The 21,377-nt window shown below is 36.3% G+C and overlaps 1 protein-coding gene across 1 annotated transcript in view; it reads left to right on the top strand.

Moving 5' to 3' along the window:
- The window catches only part of SVL1 (SHV3-like 1), a 32,166-nt gene extending 12,125 nt beyond the window's left edge, over nt 1-20,041 (top strand). The window contains exons 3-9 of the mRNA XM_088954336.1: nt 2,134-2,246; nt 2,966-3,464; nt 7,599-7,637; nt 7,794-8,078; nt 17,579-17,715; nt 18,681-19,161; nt 19,427-20,041. Of these exons, the coding sequence (XP_088810462.1) occupies nt 2,134-2,246; nt 2,966-3,464; nt 7,599-7,637; nt 7,794-8,078; nt 17,579-17,715; nt 18,681-19,161; nt 19,427-19,722 (1,850 nt within the window). The 3' untranslated portion in view covers nt 19,723-20,041. The remainder of the gene's footprint in view (nt 1-2,133; nt 2,247-2,965; nt 3,465-7,598; nt 7,638-7,793; nt 8,079-17,578; nt 17,716-18,680; nt 19,162-19,426) is intronic.
- The last annotated feature ends 1,336 nt before the right edge of the window (nt 20,042-21,377 follow it).

Genomic DNA, 21,377 nt, shown 5'->3' on the forward strand with positions numbered 1-21,377 from the left:
GGGGGTCCATATTTTGATATCTTCTTTAGTGGGGTCCAGGAAAATATTATCAAGGATATTTAACAAAGTCAAAATGCAGTCCAAATCTGTATCCTTAATGGCCCTTCTTAGGCCTAGGTTTCACCCAAAGCCAGAAGTTGAGACTGAAGGAACTAAGAAGGAAGAGATAGGTTCATTTTTTAGGTTTGATAGAGCATACAAAGAGGGGAATTGTTCTATCAAAGGTGTATCCCCAACCCAAGTTTGTTCCCAAAATTTTATTAGGTTACCTGAATTCAATCCATACCTGATCCAAGGAGAGAATGCTAGACATATATCATGGATGGCTTTCCAGTTTCCATGGAGATGCCTGTAGTTCTTTCCAAAATTCCAAGATCCCAACCATTATCCTCCAGCCCACGAAGCCACTATCTTCGTCCACAATTTGTCCCTTTCCAAAGGAAATCTCCACAACCACTTCCCTAGAAAGGCCATGTTTCTTTTCCTAATATTTTCTATCCCAAGACCTCCTAGGCTTTTTACTTCTAATTACCACCTCCCAACTCACCCTATGATCCTTCTTCTCCTCTCTTGGCTCCCACAAGAAGTCCCTCATTAATTTTTCCAACATGTTTGAGATTTTGGTTGGAATCTTAAACACTGATAGGAAGTTAACATACTGATTGCAGCCCTCATTAATTTTTCCAACATGTTTGAGATTTTGGTTGGAATCTTAAACACTGATAGGAAGTTAACATACTGATTGTGTAATAACTGCATGACATAGAAAAGGCCACAATTCTATGTACATATGTGTATACACAGACGGGAGGGTGGATTTCATGATGTTCTTGATACTTAGATTTTTTTAGAAAAAGGTAAAGCATATTTTCATTACTTGGGCATAAATCTCTTGAAATTCATTTGCAACCACCAATGTATCTATATAGTGAGAGGCTATATAATAGATACACAAGTACAACACCTCTCTACAAAAAAAAATAATAAAATCAAGGAAAAGCAATCTCCTATTACCTTAGGCTCAGTTAGGGAAGAATGCAAATGCAAGGTTTGAAATACCATATACAAGGTTTTGTGCTGAACTTATTTGTATTTACACTTGCTAAATATTTTCTTCGACAAATTGTCCATGTGACCAGTTTTATTTTAGAATACCTTTTGGTTTCTCTCATTCTAAATATTCCATAAGATAGCTGAAAGGGTGATTCTCCAATAGAGTTTTCCTTTACTTGCTATTCTCTTGATCTCATTGTTTTAAAAATGCAAGGGCCTTCTAGTGCCCAAGGTGCAAGACATAAGGTGAGGAGGATGCAAGGGCTTTCTAACATGATACATATGTTAGCCTGAATTTTAAAAGAAATTAAATGTTTTAAAAATCTCATTGGCTCAAATTAATATAAAACATATTCAAAGTGAAAATGTGGAAGTGAAAGCAACCTTCGGAAGAAAATATGGTGTAGAAAAACCGCTGCAAACTTGGAAACGGGGTCTGAGGCTGAGGAAGATGAAGATTTGGACTCAAGTGATGTTGAAATTGTTATCGCATGAAATTGAGATAAAAGAAAATATTGATCAGAAAAAATATCGTCATAACAGTAGAGCATCGAATTTTCAATAATCATTTTGCAGAATCTTGGCATTGCTATTAATGAGAAACACACAAGTAATCAAATCAGATAAAAAAAATTTATATGCTTCACCTAGTTATCAAGCTGCCAAGGACCATTGGCTCCTTTTATGCCCCACCAAATTACAGACCATGGAAGAGTATCCCTAGATTATAATTGGGCCATAAAACTAAAACAATAATTGAAGCCAAAATCTTGGTTGTTACTGCCATGCATGTGGATGAAATTGTTGTGTTTTCTCTTGTCTTATGCTATTGTACTCTTTCTTCTCTACGGAAAGCTGGTTGAAGTTTTTATTTTTACTTTTTGATAAATAGCTAGTTGAAGTTTTTATTGACATAGTAGGTTCTTTCGAAAATTTATATTATCTAGACCTATATGGATTTCAAGATCTGGAGCCTATGAAATGTTACTTAGTCTATACTGCATACTTTTTTTTATCATTCATTGCTTTATGCAATACCAGATCACATGTTTTACTAATAATTATTTCCCTCTTGGACAGTAACTCAAGGAATTTACTCTCGAACAAATAAGTTTGATGGTAATCTTTTCAGTATTCTAAGGGTTGAAGAATTGGCGAGCCTAAGACCACCAGGTTTATGGTTGAATATTCAGGTAAATGATTTTTAAACTATAAGCTAAGATGTTCATAATGAGACACTGATACAAGAAATTGACATGACTCTCCATTTCCTGAAATTCAGCATATGGACATTCAGTATGTCGAATACCTTGCTTTTTTACTTTCGGTCTGTTTTAAGTTAAACTTTCATTGTCCAGTACTTGTATCTTGCCAAATTGAAAAATACCACCTGTACATTTCTAGAATTGTCCCTCCTGTATACTCTACAAGTCTCTATGCAATAAAAATTTTGCATCAAATAGACATCATGTTACTTGAACCTGGTACAGTAAGCATGTACAGACATCAGGGTATCCTAGATTGTAAGTTGCATCTCATATTGAAGCCATATTTTTTGTTCATTTTATGTCTATTAATGTTCGGCTTTGGTGGATAGATAAATAAAATCTTTCTTTTTTTTCTGTAAATAACCATAAAATTTTATTAAGTATATATTAGGCTTTGTGCTCTTTACTTTATGACATGTAAAAGCAACTTTGTGCAAAAAAAACGCTGGAGGTTAAGTCTGTTCCCAGTCCACCCCTCCCAAAACCTCAATTAGTTGGGAGTTGGGACCAACATTGGGTAATGGCCTTACTTTATGACACATAAAATACTTCAATGTCATAAATTCTTCGAACAAATGTGGTGCGATGCTTTTATTATAAAAATTGGTCTTGACCTAATTTCTATTCTCACATTTATTCCACAGCATGATGCATTCTATATGCAGCACAACTTGAGTATGAGAAGCTTTGTACTTTCTGTATCAAGACGTGTTATTGTCAATTACATTTCATCACCAGAGGTGGCTTTCCTTAGCAGTATTGCAGCACGATTCAGGAGAAGCACAACAAAACTGGTATTCCGCTTTCTAGGTGTCGATGATATTGAACCTTCAACCAACCAGACGTATGGCTCACTATTGAAAAATCTTACATTTGTCAAGACATTTGCTTCTGGAATCCTTGTTCCCAAGACTTACATATGGCCTGTAACTAGTCTATATCTACAACCTCCCACCTCTGTTGTATCAGATGCTCATAAGGAAGGGCTGGAGGTTTTTGCATCAGATTTTGCTAACGATGTACCTCTTAGCTACAACTATAGCTATGATCCAATAAAGGAGTATCTTAATTTCATTGACAATGGTGGCTTCTCTGTTGATGGTGTCTTGTCTGACTTCCCTATAACTCCATCAGAGGCCATAGGTATGATCTTCCCTCGTCATATTTTACTAGTCAAGCTCCTGATAAATTTATGCGTTAATTAACAAAAAAAATGACGCGAGATAGTTGTAACTATATATATGCATACTTAAATGAATGTCTTCTTCAAAAGCAATTAAAACTACCAAATCATTATTTTTTTGTGTGAGAACTAAGAATTTAAGACCTAATGTGGACTTGTTTGGGCTTGCCTCGAGGGGCATGGTACAAAGGTGGCTCGTAGAATCAGGAATATAATATGTTTTACATCACATTAGATACTTGAAGTAATGCAATTGAGAAAAAAAGAGATTGTGGGTTTTATATGCTTGAAAATGTTTTATATATTTGATTTTATTTTTAAATTCTCATTTGAATATGCTATACATGTTATATTTATCTATTTTAATATTAGACAATAGGTTTTTTAAAACATTTATTTTAAAATTAAAGTTTATATTTTTATTAATATTATGCTTAATAATTTTTGGATTTTTTGCATTTTTTGGATTTTCTTGATTTTTAGCTTTTTTTTTTTAATTTTTGTGCCTTGCTTAAAAGGCACGTGCCTCGCCTTGCACCTTGCATCTCAGGTGCAAATTGACCCTTGTGGCTTTTTTGCGCCTTGCGCTTTTAAAACATGACTTTCCTGCTGACCAACTTCCCCCCTCATATTTCCCAAAAAACAAATGGTTTCTAAAAAGTAGGAAAGGTGACAATAATATTGATGATGAAACTCAAAATTTTTTTGCTTAACTAATACTGTACATTGAACATGCATTCTTTTTCACATTATTAGTAAATTGATCTTTTATGGTTGCTGATAAAAAACTACATTCAAAATTTGTGAATGTTATGAAGAGAATGTCCAAAATTAATGGCGTGTTCTTTGCCTCAAGAGGCATCACCCTCATCCATTGTTATAATTAACAAGAATAAAGTAAACAGAAATTGTTGAAAGATTATAAAATAGATTGAATCTAAAGTTAAAATATCAAAGATTAAAGTCAAAATTTGATTTTAAATAAAACTCACTCTAAATAATCAAAACTTTTCAAACTTAACAACATGGGTGCTTTGAAACTCCAAAAAGTGGCATGACTTCTAGATATCCGGATTTTATTAGATCACTCGAATAGTGGCAACATGCTTAAGACTAAAGTGAGTTTTTTTGATGAATGATTAAAGTGACAAAATTAAATCAATAACCATGAAATCTAAACTTATTAAAGGAAATCAAAATTCTAAAAAGAAAAAAACAAGAAACTAAAATGGGAAACCCAAGCTTATCAAACGATGAAATTGTTATGGGGCACAATTCCTAAATAAAATTCATAGGTATGGAAATAAAGCATAAAATTAACAAAAAGATGGATCAGACTAACGCTAAGAAGGTTATTGAAAATCATAAATGGAAACTGACATGTGTTTTCCAAAATTTAAAAATAAGGTGGTAGGAAATGTCAGAAATAGATACTAGGTGAAAACCATGATGGGGTGTATCCACCTTTGAAAGAAACAAAATCTCCATATCCATAAATGAAGCAAAATGGGAAAAATTATGATAACTGAAAAGGAAAAACAAGAAGACATGATGCAAATACAAAGGCTAGAAAACAAAACAGATGTTGGGTAGAGCTCCTAGATGAAAATCCATGGGGAATAGATTCATCTATAAAAGGACTAAAATAATCCTCGAGAAAAGGATAAAATGGTAAAATATGGGAAAATGATACTAAAGAATGTAAATGAACAAAACAACAAAATCAAACAAATATAGGGAGGGGATCCTAAGCAAGAATCCGTACAAAGGGATCCACCCTTGGAATGACCAAAATACCCAGAAAGGACAAAATGATGAAATATGAACAGGGGAAAATGATACTAGATAATGAAAATGACCAAAATGATGGAATGGATAAATGTATGGTATCATAAGAGGAAATCCATAAAAATGTCCACCTTTAAAATGGCCAAAATACCCCTATAGAAAAGAACAAATGATAAAGAGTTAAAATAATGGGAGACAAAACTGACCAAAATGACTGAATGGATAAAATGGGGTAGCAATCATAGGTGGAAATCCATTTGTCAAAAAATAAAATAAAATCATAGGTGGAAATCCATAAAAACAGATCCCCCATCAAACTGACCAAATACCCTTTGGAGAAGGTCAAAGTGATGGTACGTGTGGATTAAATAGTAAGAGCCAGTTGCTTGGAGGGGTTGAGGTGGTGGAGAAAGAGGAGCTAGATTGTTTCAGTCTTGTTAAGATGACATGACTAAATATCTTGTTGTGGTATGTTTGAGGCTTGCGTTCAAGCTGTAGAAGAGTGGTATTAAGCCCTTTCATATGGAAACAAAATCCAGATATCTTAATGATATAGGAGACGGCTTCAGCACCTAGAAGCATCTTTTGTAAGCATTCGGGGTAATGATCAGAGTGGTTAGTGTGGTCAGTTGGTAAATGGGACAGTTAGGAACATTAGATATGGAACCTCGAAGAAAGTAACATGCAAGGACTATTGGAGTTTATTATCTCATAGTGGAAGTGGAGTAGGAAGGTGGTCTTAGAAGCATTGCTACTGGAGTATATGGCTCAAATGAGCTGCAAAGACCTAATTTATGGGGGAAACTAGATGGAGTAAGGGTTCAGGTGGTTGCTGCCATGGTGTGCAGGTGGGCATTTCAAGACAATCCGATTCTTTTATGATAAGATCACTAATTACTTCAGGCAGGGGGTTCACTGATTTCATAACCAGATGCTGGATCTGCCACTGTCTGGAGAGTATACATGGGCAAATAATCAAGAAATTCCAACATTGGTGAAGTTGGACAGATTCACTGTGTAATTTCACCCAGAATTGCATCAATCAGTTTGCATGCCCCCTATTTCATCATGCACTAATTTCCTTAACAAGGAATGATAGGGAAGAAAATCAAGCCCATTTAGGTTTTATTATATCTGGGTCGAAGATGGAGGAGACAGTTGATCACCTGTTTTTACATTGTAATTTCTATTATAGCATCTGGGTGAAAGTACACAGTCTGTTTTCCTACAAGAGTTGCTATCTGGTTCTGGTATCAGTGGAGAGTTTCTTGAAAGGGAGGCAGTTACAAGGTTTGAGTAAAAGTGGAAAGGCTATTTGGCAAGCGATCCCTGGAGTTGTGTGGTGGTCTATATGGCAAGAGAGAAATTCCAGAATTTTTCAGAACAAGGGCAGTCAAAAGGAGGTTGTTTGGCATACAATTGTGGGCAAACTGTTTTCTTGGTCATCAGCTCAGTTTAACTTAAACAGTTCAGAGTTTAGTTCCCTTTTTGATTATGTAAATCTTTTTGTTAATGTTGATGGGATAGTGGCTTAGTTTTTGTATGGTTCTCCCTGTTACAGCCTCTAGTTGTACAGGGTTTCTTTTTTCTTTTGATGATATTCATACTTTACCTCTTCTCAAAAAATGAGACAATGGTAGAAATGGAAGGAACTGCTAGAAGGGATGGGTCCTCACATCTTGGCCAGAAAATTGCAGCTGCTAAAGGCAAAGATTAAAAATTGGAAAGAGGACGTTTCAAATCCATGAAGAAATGGAAGGAACTGCTAGAAATGATAACTTCAATTGGTACAAAAGAAGAGGTAGGCACCATACAAAAAGTGGAAAGCAAATCCAGAATGGAGGCGAAGCTATCATTTAATAAAGTAACCTACTAAGGGAAGATAAAATGGAGACAAAAGGGCAAGAATGATGCAGATGGAAGGGGGAGACAATTTTTAAAATTTTTCTGTCAAATGGCCAACACAAGAAGAGAAAGCAAAATCAAACAACTGGTATTGAAAGGTTGAAGGATAGAAGAGAAAGATGCTTTGAAGGGAGAAAAATAGCAAAGCTTTGTTGCTTGCTTAACTATTACACATCCCTGATCCCATTAAATTCTTAAATGAATTAAAAACTTACTGGGTTACATGTTAATATTATAGCTTAGAAAATAAGAGGTAAAACTATTCTTAATACAATTGCATGTAATTTTCTATAATATTTAACATTTATGACTTTTATTACTTGCCTACTTCTTAAATATTACATGTTTGGCTTCAAAAACTTTTTTCTTCAGGATATTGATTTCTCCCAACCATTTTGCAGATTGCTTTGCTCATGCAAACATGAACAGTTCTGGAAAAGGTACATTACCAAGCATATACTGATGTCTTGTTGTAACTTGTAACTCCTAGATCTCTCTTTCATTTTTTTTGTTGGTGTTTTATAAATTTATATTTTAATAAAAAGCACTATAGACATCAATGCCAACTTAATTCCTTTACCTAATTTATCATCCAGCAAATCCGCTCATTATCTCACACAATGGAGCTAGTGGAGACTACCCTGGATCTACAAATCTTGCATATATGGAAGCCCGCGATGCTGGTGCTGATGTTATTGATTGTTCTGTTCAAATGACACAGGATGGAATCCCCATATGTTCAGGCTCTATAAATCTTATAGACACTACGAATGTTGCTCAATCAAAATTCAACACTCGTAACACTGATATTCCACAGATTCAGTTGACGCCTGGAATTTTTACCTTCAACCTTACTTGGGAAGAGATTAAAACCTTAAAACGTAAGTTGGAATTTACTTCTTAGTTGAAAGTTACCTCATAGACTGAAATTGTGACCTTATAATATCTATTTAAGAAGTCTGGCATGCTTAAAATTAGTAAAGAATTCATGCATTTCACATTAGATGTGGAGATTGAGGATCAGTATGTTATTTTCGGTGGGTATTTAGGATTACTGATTTCCTGTGCATACTGTCTTTCTGTCATGGATTGACTAGATATCATTGCTAGAGAATCCTTTTGAGCTTCTGTGCAGTGAAAATCCCAGCTAAGAACATATCCCCTTGTTACATTAGCAGTGCAATGGTAAAATCTCAGGCTGGCAAGCATGAGAATGTGGGTTAGTTTATACTTCTGGTTGCATAAGTGGAGATTATTGATCAGCCACAGTTCTGAAGGGGGTGGGTTGAAACATGGGAAGTCTCTCTCTCTCTCTCTCTCTCTCTCTCGTGTGTGTGTGTGTGTCTGTAAGAGTTTTTTGAATCCCAATGCATGGTGGAGGTTAATTTCCATGCAACTAGAGGAGTTAATAATTTTTTTTCCTGATAGTTTGTGTTTCAATTAACATTAAGTGTTGGAACCAAGGTTTAAAATGTTGATGTCCATGGAAATGTCGCTTACCAAAATATAGGACATATGTTGGAAATTTCAGAAAATGTTGAGGGAAAATATTGTAAAAATTAGAGACATTGTGGAAACATTATGAAATATGTGAAAATATGCAATGATATTTTGTAAAATGATAAAAGAAACATTAATACATATTTCTAGACTATTATCTTATTCCCAACCATTATATAAAGCTAAGAAACTAAGATCAATAACAAATTTGTAAATGATGATTTACTGATTTATTATGCATTTTGATGTTTTTACAAGGTTATCCGATATTTTATTTTCTTATTTTTAATTTTGATTTATTATAAATTCAAATATATTTATTTCACACTAGTAAATAGAAATACATTTATTCTAATTTTTTAAATATTAAAGTTATAATACTTTATGTTTTATTATAAATTTAATAAACTGATTCTCCTTTTTGTAGTATTAAGGTTATGATAAATTCTGATTTCTTATAAAACTTAATGAATTTTTTATGATTTTTAATACTAAATTTATAATAAATTATGATTTAGTATAAAATTTAATAAATTTATTCTGATTTTTTACATTAAATTTATAATATGATTTATTATAAAATTTAATAAATATTTTCTGATTTTAATAAATATTTTAAAAATACTAACTAGTTAATATTTTATTACTTGAAAAATATTTTATGTTTTACATTATAAAGTATTAATTTATTCTTTTGTTTTTATTTTTTGTTAATTCTTTTTGTTAGAGTCAGTTAGAAAAGGGTATTTTTTTGCTTTTCTCTTTATGTATTATGTTGGCTGTATGTCTCCTCACATGCAGGGGCATTGCAGTCTTTTTGTATCTTATAATTTCAAATGCAAAGTATATGGTCGACTGGGTTAGACGAATAGTCTATCCAGTTCGACACTTTCTCTCATCTTCTTCTTCTTCCTTCTCTCTTCTCTTCTCTGTTTGGCTGAACACTTTCATGGTATCAGAGCACCAGTATTAGAAGCCGACTGCAACCTTCTGTCTTCTCCTTCTTTATTTTCGGTTTTTTTTTTTTTTTTTTTCTGGGCGTGAGAAATCTGGGTTAGGGAAGAAGGAGCCCAATCTTTGTGGCAACATCTAGTAGCTCGTGATAGTAGGGTTTCTATTTCTGCGGCAATACATAAGGTTTCACGACAGTAAGGGTTCTGCAGCAGCCTTTTTTTTTATGGTGTGAGAAATTTGGGTTAGAGGACTGTGAAGTAACCTAGATTTCTGGTTATGGTGACAGTAAGCAACTACAGCAGTTCGAGTGAACAAGAAATCCAAGGTTGTCTGTGTGTGGACTGCTGTCACTATATGTGACAGCTGTGGTGGTTGAGTGGGTGTAGTGGTTGTGGTCTGCCCTCTAATGAGCAGTTTCAAGAGGGATTCTAGGTGTTTTTAAATCTGCCAGTGCGCAGATTAGTGGTGTTCACAGTGGCTGAATACATGCTAGGGCAAGCGAGTGGTGACTTTAAGTGTCTTGGTGTTAGGGGTGTCAATGGACCGGTTTTGGGTTGGATTCCGTCCAAATCAAAATCCATTTGGACGGATTGGACGGACCAAAAAGACATTGAATTTGGACAGACTGGACGGACCGGTATGACATATTGGATTGGACCTGGTCCATCCATAATGAATTTATATTCGATTGAGTCAATATCTGGTCCATTGATAGAAAATAAGAACATAGGTGTCAATGAACCAAGTTTGAGTTGAAACCAATCTAAATTATCAGAAATTTGAACAGATTGGACAGTCTTTGGACCGGTTCAAAATGGTTCAAAAAATTCATTGGACTGGATTGGACCAGGTCCATTTGTAATGGATTCACATTGGACTGGATCGGATTGGACCGTATCCATTCCAATTGACACCCCTAGTTGGTGTGGAAGTAGAAGGACAGTATTGCAGTAGCTGAAAAATTTTTTTTTGACCAACTTTGTAGAGTGATATGGCATCGGTGGGTGATTCAAGTGGTCCAGAATTCAAGTGTGATGATATCTCCTGATTTTTTAAGTGTACGAATGACATGCATCAAACTCAACGGTGAAAATTATGTTCCATGGGCCAAGTCGGTGGAAGTGTTTCTGAAGGCCAAGAAGAAAGTGAAACACGTACGGGAGGAGAAACCGAGTGCTGAGTCCCGGGGGTTTAGGGATTGGGAGCAAGAGGATGCTCAGATCATGACATGGTTGTGGGACAGTATGGAGCCAAAAATCAGTGTTGACTTTATATTTTTAGATATAGCGAGGGATATATGGGAACATGTGAAGAAACTCTATTTGGGACAAGACAACACTACAAGGCATGGTTCACAGTATCGATATGATACGCCCCGTATTGGGCGTATCATATCGTATCTTTTGAAAATGATATGGTTCGAAACACATGTTTCCAGGTGTTTCGAACCTCCAATTTTTTTAATAATAAAAAATATGTTATAAACTTTCCAAAAAAACAAACTTTGAAAAAAAAGTGAAAAATAAATAGAGTTTCGACCGTTTCTAAGTGCTGATATGATACGGCTGAAACTCGTATCATATCGATACTTTGAACCTTGCTACAAGGGTTTATCAGCTTTATCAAGAATATTTCAGTTTGCAACAGGGAAATCAGACTCTTGAAGAATATTATGCCAGCATGAAAAATCTTCGGAATGAACTCAATGTCTATCATCCCTTAACCTCGGACGTTAAAATTCAGCAACAACAAAGGGAACAACTTGATGTTACGCGGTTCTTGGTGGGACTGAAAGCAGAGTATGAACCGGTCAGGGCACAGATATTGGGAGGATCTGCTCTCCCGACTCTCGAAGAAGTGTTTGCCTGACTCCGTAGGATATCTCTTAGCCCCTCAGAGAGTAACACAACTTCCGAAAGATTAACACTGGTTAGTACTCGAGGTGGTTCTTATGGGTAGAGTGGAGGTGGTCGTATAGTTAAGGGAGGCTGTAGTAATCCTATGGGTGGTCGTACTAGTGGAGGAGGTCGTGATTCAGGGGGAGGTTGTGGCAGAGGAAGGGGGAGCACAACAAAGAAGTGCACACACTGTGGAAGAGAAGGACAACCAATTTTTGTTATGATTTACATGGCCCACCATCCACATGGGCTAATCATGCAGCTGTTGGCGATAGTGAAGTTAGTGATACTCAACCAGTTGATCCAGTATCTTCTATAGTCACAACTACTTCTGGGAGGGAAATGATGAATATTCCTAGAGAGGAGTATGAGAGATCTCTTCAGGCCACTGCACATCAAAACACTGCCACCCTTGCTCATTCAGGTATAGCTTGCCTAGCATCCAAACCCTCACCCTGAATAATTGACTCTAGAGCCTCTGATCACATGACCGGGACTCCAAGTGTGTTTTCCTCTCTTTCTCCAACCTCTACATCAAATAGTGTTACCCTAGCTAATGGATCTACTTCCCCCATCTACGGTGTTGGTAATGTTACCATTGCATCTCTACCTTTGTCTTCTATCTTATATGTTCCCAAGTTTCCTTTTAATCTTATGTCTGTTAGCAAACTAACCAAATCTCTCAATTGTTCTATCACATTTTACCCTTCATCTTGTGTTTTTCAAGATCTAACAATGGGGAAGAAGATTGGTGGAGGGCATGAAGCTGGCGAATTGTATTATCTTGACGATGAAGGCTCTACAATTGCACTTCAATCCTCCTTGGCTCCTCCTTAGTGGCATTGTAGACTCGACCATCCATTTCTTAAAGCTCTCAAGCTTCTTGTTCCATCATTGAGTAGTCTGTCATCTTTGCAGTGTGAGTTGTGTCAGTATGGGAAACACCACCGGGTTTCCTTCAGTCCTAGAGTCAATAGTCGTATGTTGTCTTTTTGAGTTAGTTCATTCGGATGTTTGGGGTCCAATTAGAATTGAATCATACAATGGTTACGAATATTTTGTAATTTTTGTTGATGATTGTTCTAGAATGACATAGCTTTATTTAATGAAAGAAAGAAGTGAATTATTTTCCATTTTCCAATAATTTCATGCTGAAGTGCGTACACAGTTTGGTGTTTCACTTAAAATTCTTCGTTCTGACAATGGTAGAGAGTATTTTCTTTCATCCTTTCAGCATTATCTAGAACAACATGACATAATTCATTAGACCTCTTGTGCCCACACTCAGCAAAATGGGGTAGCTGAGAGGAAGAATAAATATCTACTTGAAATAGCTCGGTCTCTTCTTCATCATATGAATGTTACTAAACGATTCTGGAGTGATGGAGCCCTTACTGCTTATTTTCTCATTAATCGCATGCCCACGTTCATTCTTGATGGTCGTTCTTCGTTCCATATCTTGTTTCCTACTTTGTCTCCATTTCCCTTGACACCCAAAATCTTTGGGTGTGTGTGCTTTGTTTAGAATCTTGGTCCTGGTTTAGACAAGTTGGATGCTCACTCCATTAAATGTATCTTCCTTGGCTACTCTAGGACCCAGAAAGGGTATAAATGCTACAACTCTATTGCCTGGAAATCCTTTGTTTGCCCTGATGTTACATTTTTTGAATCAATGCCTTTCTCAAATCTTGGTACATATCTTCTGCCTACGGAGGTTCCTCTCCCTCTTCCAATTGACGATTCCATTCCGGTGGTTCCTCTTGTGCCTGAGTTTCCCCCGGTCCCGTTACAAGAGTGTCCTGGATGACCATCAATTCGTCAAGTGTATACTCATCGACAGAGACCAGCACCTCCGCCACCTTCTACTTCGGTAGTAGATCCAACCTCTTCTGCATCTGACTTAGCTTCTGATCTTGACCTTCCTATTGCATTGCGGAAAGGTAAACGTAGTTGCACACTTCACCCCATTTCCCTTGATCTCCAATTGCTTTCTCCCCCTTCAAATTCAGCTTCTTCTTCTCTTGAAGCTGCTTGTTCCTCCTCTCTTTTCCTCTCTTGCACCTATCTCTCTCTCTTCTTCTCTCTTAGAACAAGAGCTCAAGGAGAGTTTGAAATCAGATGTTGGACCCCTTTTCCCTTGGCTCTCTTCTCCTTTTATAACCTTCTCCTCAGCCTCTTTCCTCTAGAAAGTTCTCTCCTCTAGAAAGTTCTCTCATCTAGAAAGTTCTACAATGCGATTCCAGATAATTCGGGCTCGATTTTGACCCCGATTCAGTCCGTGTCTATCAAAACTCAAAACATGAAAGTTCTAGAACTTTTCTTTATCTTTCCAACTCATCTTGAATCATCTCAATCGGAGTCCGGATGAGAGAGTTATGCCCAAATTACTATTCGGTGCCGAAATTGTCCAGAATTACCCAATTAACCTTGTTTTTTACTTAACGCCTCCTTTCTCTCTTCTAGAAAGTTTCCCACCTTTAGGCTCCTTGGGCTACACTTTGGGCTACTCTTGAGCTGCTCTTGATCTACAAATGGGCCTCCTCATTGCTGGGTCGAATAGGCTCCATTGGAGAGCTTTGGTTGTGCTCTCTTTGGGCTTTCCCAAAGAGTGCAGCATGGGCTGCATGGCCCGAATGGCCCTCCTTTGACCTCTCAGTTGGGCCTTGCTCCCAGCTGGGCTGTATCACCTTATATTTGGCCTCCTGTAGCATGATTTTATGCTCTTTTTCCCTAGACTTGTCCCCTTTGACAATTTCCTAAAATCAAGCTAAATTGGGGTAAGAATTCACACAAATCAGCATCAAAACCATGCATAAACACCAGAATTTATATGTAAATTGTGCACACATCAGTTACTGTATAAGCTAGGGGGTAATCTTGAAATAGTTGGATACACTAACGCAGACTGGGCTGGATCTGTATCAGACAGAAGATCCACCACAGGTTATTGCACCTTTCTCGGTGGAAATCTTGGGACTTGGAAGAACAAGAAGTAGATGGTGGTAGCAAGAAGCAGTGCGGAAGCAGAACATAGGGCCATGGCACACATTGCATGTGAACTACTGTGGTTGAAGAATCTATTGCAGGAAATCGGGCTCTCAGTAAGCAAACCCATGAAGCTATATTGTGACAATCAGGATGCAATTCACATCTCATCCAACCCAGTTTTCCATGAGAGAACTAAACACATAGAGATAGATTGTCACTTTGTAAGGGAAAATGTCATCAATGGTGTGATAAAGACAGAGCATGTGAGAACAGGTGATCAATGGGCAGATCTGTTCACAAAAGGTTTGAGTTCAGGGAGAGTGAGCTACGTATGTAACAAGTTGGGATTATATGATATATATTCTCCAGCTTGAGGGGGAGTGTTAGAGGTAGTTAGAAAATGGTATTTTCGTCTTTTCTCTTTATGTATTATGTTGGTTGTATGTCTCCTCACATGCAGGGGCATTTTAGTCTTTTTGTAACTTATAATTTCAAATGCAAAGTATATGGTTGACTAGGTTAGACGAAGAGTCTATCCAGTTCAACACTTTCTCCCCTTCTTCTTCCTTCTTTCTCTCTCTTCTCTTCTCTGTTCGACTGAACACTTTCACTTTTATATAAATATTTTATTTGAATATTAAATAGAAATTATTAATGGAATAATTTATATTAATATACTGTATTATATTAATATAATATACTAATATATTGTATTATTAATGTACATTAGTCGACATCTTGTTGACATAATAGGAAAATTTGTCTTTTTTGGTTATTTGGACCGATTTGGTCAACATTTCCGAAATATAGGAAATGTCGACCGAAATAATGTAATTTTTATATTACCATCCATTTCCATGTCGGTGAGCCTCGACATCGACATATGTCGGGTGACATTAGCAAAATGTCGCGACATTTGAAACCATGGTTGGAACCTCCTTATAGTAGCAAAATGAACTCTCTGGTAAAACTGGAAGAACACTTAATACTATGAATAAATCACTAAAGAAAGAAACAATAAGATAAACTTCTGTTCAAGTTGAAAAAAGAAAAAAATTACAGCTGAGAGGAGTCCTGATTAGCTTCAAGAGGATCAGAGGAAAATGTCTGTCAATATCTCATGGCAATCTCTTCTGGATGGAAAACATGTTAATTAAATCCCCCTCCATTTTCCATTAGCATTAGCGTTGCCACAGCATCCAGAGTATCTTGCTTAGTTTACAATAATCTCTAACACCTCTATTTGGAAGTTGCGTGAACACTTGTATTGTTATCTCTTACCAGATCAAATTGCACTTTGCTTTTTTTGTGCAGAACATTTACTCTTTTAAAACATGTTAGGAAGCTTCTGCACAGTGGAGTCTGCAACTCAATGTAAATGGAGCAAACGGGAAATAGACCTTTTAGATCCCATGATCAGATTTTAATTTCTGCTTCACTAGTTTAGGGGAGGATGGTGCAACTTAAAACATCAACCAGGCTATTGAGTTTAAGTTGTGCCTGAAACAATTGATTTCATTTGTCTCCATGGTTGTCTTAATAATAGCTTCTCAACTTGCTGATAAAAATATAGTTTTGGAGCTTCGCTTTCATATTTTCAACAACTAGATATAAGGAGAAAGAAAGTTCCATAACAGGCCTTTCATCATACCACAGGTACATCAGAAGTGTATTCTTCATCCGTCATATAGACTTTATTAATTCATTGCACGAAAGATTGGTATCCCCTTAAATCTTCTACTCCCCTTCTGTAAGGCAGTCGACCGCTCCCTTTTCTTGATTGGTTGGCCCACCCCCTTCCCTGAAGTAATATGTTGCCATTATTACCTTCCACCATGGGGCGGCATGTTCAACATTGAAGTGCCACCAATGTTTTCTTACAGTGATGTATTAACAACTTTAAGTTTCTAATGTCCGTACCCCTATCTGCCAGTGGGGGAGCATGCCTCCAGTCCTGCATTTTGGAAGTCATTTTTGATCCCCTCAATGGAAGATCTCTCTGCAGATTCTTAATTCCTTAGAGTTGGACATAAAATACCTGATATAGGTGATCAGGCTTGCCAAACAATTTTATAAGCTTACCTTCTTTGAACATGTTACAGATTTTCCAAGAGCTTATTCTCCCCTCAATCTTTTCAAGCATGAGATCCAAATAATGTTTGGGATACATCATATGCCCATGAGAAGCTCATGGTACTTAGTTGGTAGGCTTCTTATATTGCTCTCTGAGTTGATGCTAAGAATGCTTTATGTTCCACCTCACCAACCCCCAAAATTCACTCTTTGACAAGTTGGTACAGGACCTGAGACTGTCTCAAACTACCTAAGCATGCACCTGAGATAAAAGATCTGGTCCTTATCTCGGGGTGATTACCTGCAGCGTCAAAACCATGGGTTTCCGCTATAGAAGGCCTTTTGAGCTTCTAGAAAGGCCTAGTGGCTCGTCATTAATGAGCACCAAGAAACAATGGGTTTCAACACAAATTCTCATCTAGATAGGCTATTTCTGATTGAAACTTTTATCCTTCGTAAGAAATATGCATGTCAATTGATGCATATGCTTTTCCAGAGTGATTTGCAGATAAAACCAGCATTATGCCTACTGATTCTGGAGTCTATTAGTTCATTTTTTTCAACAAACCACCTAAGATGTGACTTCCCTTCATAAAAGCCCCATGTGCAGAATATTGATATACAGTTGTCCTCTAGAACATCTACTATTTGTGGTTGTGGAAATTATCTTTATTACTCTATTAGAGTCATAGTGATAGGATTCTCAATGTCCTAGTACTTATTTGTATTGTTCAACTTTATTTTAATGTAGGGTTCATACCAACATAGTTGTTATTACCCTCAGCTTTCTCTTTGCTTGATCTTCAGAAAGGTTATAATTGTGTTAGTACAGTATTTGTTATTACTTCTACATGCACGGATCCTTCTATGTTCTTGAAATACAAATAAATGCCTAAATAGATTGCTATGTCTTGGACAAGTATTGTTCTACTCTTGTTTGATTTTTTGAAAATTTCTTTTCACTGCAGCGGTTATCTCAAACCCCTTCCTGGATTATGGTTTGTTCCGGAATCCTGTACATAAAAATGATGGAAAATTCTTCTCATTGGATGACTTCATGGCATTTGCAAAAGGCAATTCACTTCCTGTCTTGATCAGCATAGAGGTCAGTACCTATTGCTGAACATGCTATGCTTGCAGGTTCTCTTAAGGCTCAAGGCTCACTCACCTTTAGGCAGAAGGGTTGTAGTGGTATCTGCCTTGGCCAAAGGGTGGAAGCTATCCTTCAAGGGTTAGAACTGGTGGATTGAACCCTTCTGAGAGTTTTTTGCTTGGTAGGTTAATTGAAAAGAAAAATATGGAATATAACATGATTAACACCAAGGATTGTAGGCCCATGTACAGAATCCTTCTATTTGATCTCTGTATCCCATTCATAGAGACTATACTCCTAGCTGCGGAGCTTGAACACACACATTGTATCAACCATAGAATTCAAAACTTCCAATTTAATGGTTTTAATCCAAGGTCAACCTTCACTCTACCCGAGGAGACCACTACAACCCCAGGCAAAAAGATAGGATCTTTCTCTCTTTATGATTTATTTGTTTTTATTGCGGGATTGAGATTTAGCGGGCTCCAGAGAATTTCTAGACAATGTAAATTCATATTATGCATATAAATGGAAACCAGTCAACTATGAATTGGTAATATATTTTATAAGGAATGTCCAAGTCAGGATGGTGCCATTACAAATTTAAGTCCTAGGGCATGCAAGCAGCAGGAGTGTATGAGGAAGCACTTCATACTGTCTCTCACTTGGCAGCTTTTGGTGGCTGAAAATTCTAGAATGGCCTATATGCTTTAGAGTTTGGATGGACGGTTTGATGGATGGGGGAAATTATGACATGGAATAGTACAATATCTTGAGAATACACTTTTTTTTTTTTTCATTTTTAGGTAGCACATGTTTGTAGTGGCAGGGCCCTTCTTTGATGCATGTACAGCATCTGTGCAGCAGCAGGAGGGTTTTCTACTTCCCATCCTGACTTGAATCTTCCTCATTTACATTCATACAAGTAGAACTCATTATTTTCAGCTGGATCAACATTTTGTTTTCCTTTCCTTCAGCATGCAGCCTATCTTATGGAGAATCTAGGTTTCAATGTAATAGATGCAGTCGTTGTTGCTTTAAACAAGTCTGGCTATAATAATGAAAACCAGAAGGTTATGATCCAGTCCACCAATAGCTCTGTTTTAATGAAATTCATGGAGAAAACCAATTACAAGTTGGTCTACAGTGTTGATGAATTTATCAGTGATATTGATGACTCGGCCATCAAGGATATCAAGCGATTTGCTCATTCTGTAGCAATCACCAAGTCAAATGTATTTCCTGTAAATCAGGCCTTCATTACTGGTATGACCAAAGTGGTATCAAAACTGCAGGCATTCAACCTCACCGCCTATGTATATCTATTCAGAAATGAGTTTGTTTCTCAAGCATGGGACTTCTTCTCAGATCCAACTGTTGAGATCAATACATTTGTTACATTAGGTAAAATAGATGGAATCATCTCTGACTTCCCAGGGACTGCTGCAGCTTACAGAAGTAAGTTCTATCCTACTCCAATCAGATTCTTCTGTTTTATCCTTTGCATCAAATTTAATGCTGTCATTGTGCTAGTAATGTTTCCAAAAAAGAAAAGCAAAAAACATTTTTATTCAATCATAAAAAATTTGTACAACAGTCTACATCCATTGTGGTGTATTTGTTCCTTCCATAATGGTACATCCTGCCAATTGTATTATGCAGTGTAATTTACAAGTTCAAGATTGGTATGTCATTAATGTGGTGCTGCTTCATGTTAATGCAGAGAACCGATGTTTGGGTATGGGCAAGAATATACCAATTTACATGACTCCTGTTCAGCCTGGTAGTCTCATGCAAGTCATTACTCCTGACTTTTTACCCCCAGCTGAGGCCCCAAATCCAGTCCTGGAAGATTCTAATGTAGCAGAGCCTCCATTTCCTTCTGCTAAGACTAATACATCAAGTGGGACTGCTGCTGCATCTCCAACCTCACCAAAGCCAAGTGGACAGCCACGAAGGACCACCTGTGTCTTCCTATCATCACTGGGGGTGCTCCTTGCATCACTTCTGTTTTTTTGAAACCAGGACTACTAACACGTTGTCTTCCATCTCTTTAACATCTATGAGGAATACACCAACCTGCATCTCCTCTGCAGAAAACCAGAACAAAATCCCCTTCTGTATTTATTTGATGGATGTCTGTATTCTGTTGTCACATTTTAGCTTGCAAGTGGTTGAGTGTTTTTATTGCATGGCTACACGTGCATATCATTCTGTCTATCTGATTTATTCTCTTATTTTCTGTGGTGTAGTTGTGTTCATTCTCCCTCATCTTTCGACAACATGAACAACCTGTATACGTTTGTGACACACGTAAGAATTGATTCTTTGTACTGAATTATAATTCCTGTATATCTTTGTATTATTGGTGAATTGATCGTGGCCTAGTTAACTGTTTAGTTAACAGTCATGGGCTACCGATCTGTAAAAGATAAAGCGCGAAATTTGTAGGGGAAATTCCTTGTTCCTGTTTCTCCGATGTTGGTCAGATCACTTGCAATTGTGCAAGAGCTCTCCAATTGTCTTGTATGTTTAAGCTTGGGTTTGGATTTAGATGGGCCCATAATACCTGGGTTGGGCAATGGGAATATGGATCATGGATGTAAATAAACCCATCTATCTATCTATCAATCTATCTATCTATATATTAAAGTAGAAACATGTCACATCATGGCCCGAGCTTTCTCCCTTACCCTAACCAGAACTCTCGGTCCCTCATTTTAGTTTGCCTTGCTCCCTCATAAAGCCACCTCATCACTCTCTTCTCCCTCTCATTTTGACATCTCAGTATGCCTGGCCCATCTCTCTTTCCTCTATGTTTATCCTTTTGGATATCCCTTCCTAAAAGTCTAAAATTATTCATAAAATCTCTCTTTACCAAAGTTTGATCTAATCTAATCTAACCAAGTGGCTCTATTATATCCCACTTTCCATCTATATCTATCAAAAGAAAGTTTGAATTAAACAATTTAAGAATTATTTAATTATTATAATGAAATTATGTAATAACTTTAAAATATTTATTAAAAACACAAAAAAAAATCATAGATTTAATAATGTTCATATTATTAATAATTTTATACTTTTATGAACTTCATAACGAAATTATGTATATTTTTAGTAATTATTTGTTATATTTTTTGATACATATATTTTCAATAATTATGTATAACTATAATTTTGTTTTGTTATGGAATAGACAATTTCAATAATTATTTGAGATTAAACTATTGTTTAACTTTTTGAATTTAGTTTATGGTACTTATTGTATTTGTTGTATTTTTGTTATAAATTTATTTTTAGCAATTATGTATTTTCATTATAAATTTTTTATTAATATTCATTAGAGATTAAATTATTATTGAAGATTACGCTATTTATTGACTAATTTAATATATTTTTAGAATTTATTGTATTTTATTAGTTATTTATCGTATTTTTATTATAAATTTATCATCAATAATTGTGTTTTTTGTTATAAACTTTCAATAATTATTGGTGATTAAACTATTATTTATTAGAGATTAGACTATTAATTTAGTTGAGGAGTGAGAAGTGTTTACATGTCAGTTTGGTTCGGTTACAAGTTGTTTGGTCAACCAACCATTAGTGAAAATGACCAACCCGATTTGTATTGGTTTGGGTTAGTTTTCGGTTTGGTTAGACGATTCAAA

Source organism: Nelumbo lutea, chromosome 1 (assembly GCF_056320005.1).
Source record: "Nelumbo lutea isolate HS-2025 chromosome 1, American lotus-T2T, whole genome shotgun sequence".
NCBI lineage: Eukaryota > Viridiplantae > Streptophyta > Magnoliopsida > Proteales > Nelumbonaceae > Nelumbo > Nelumbo lutea.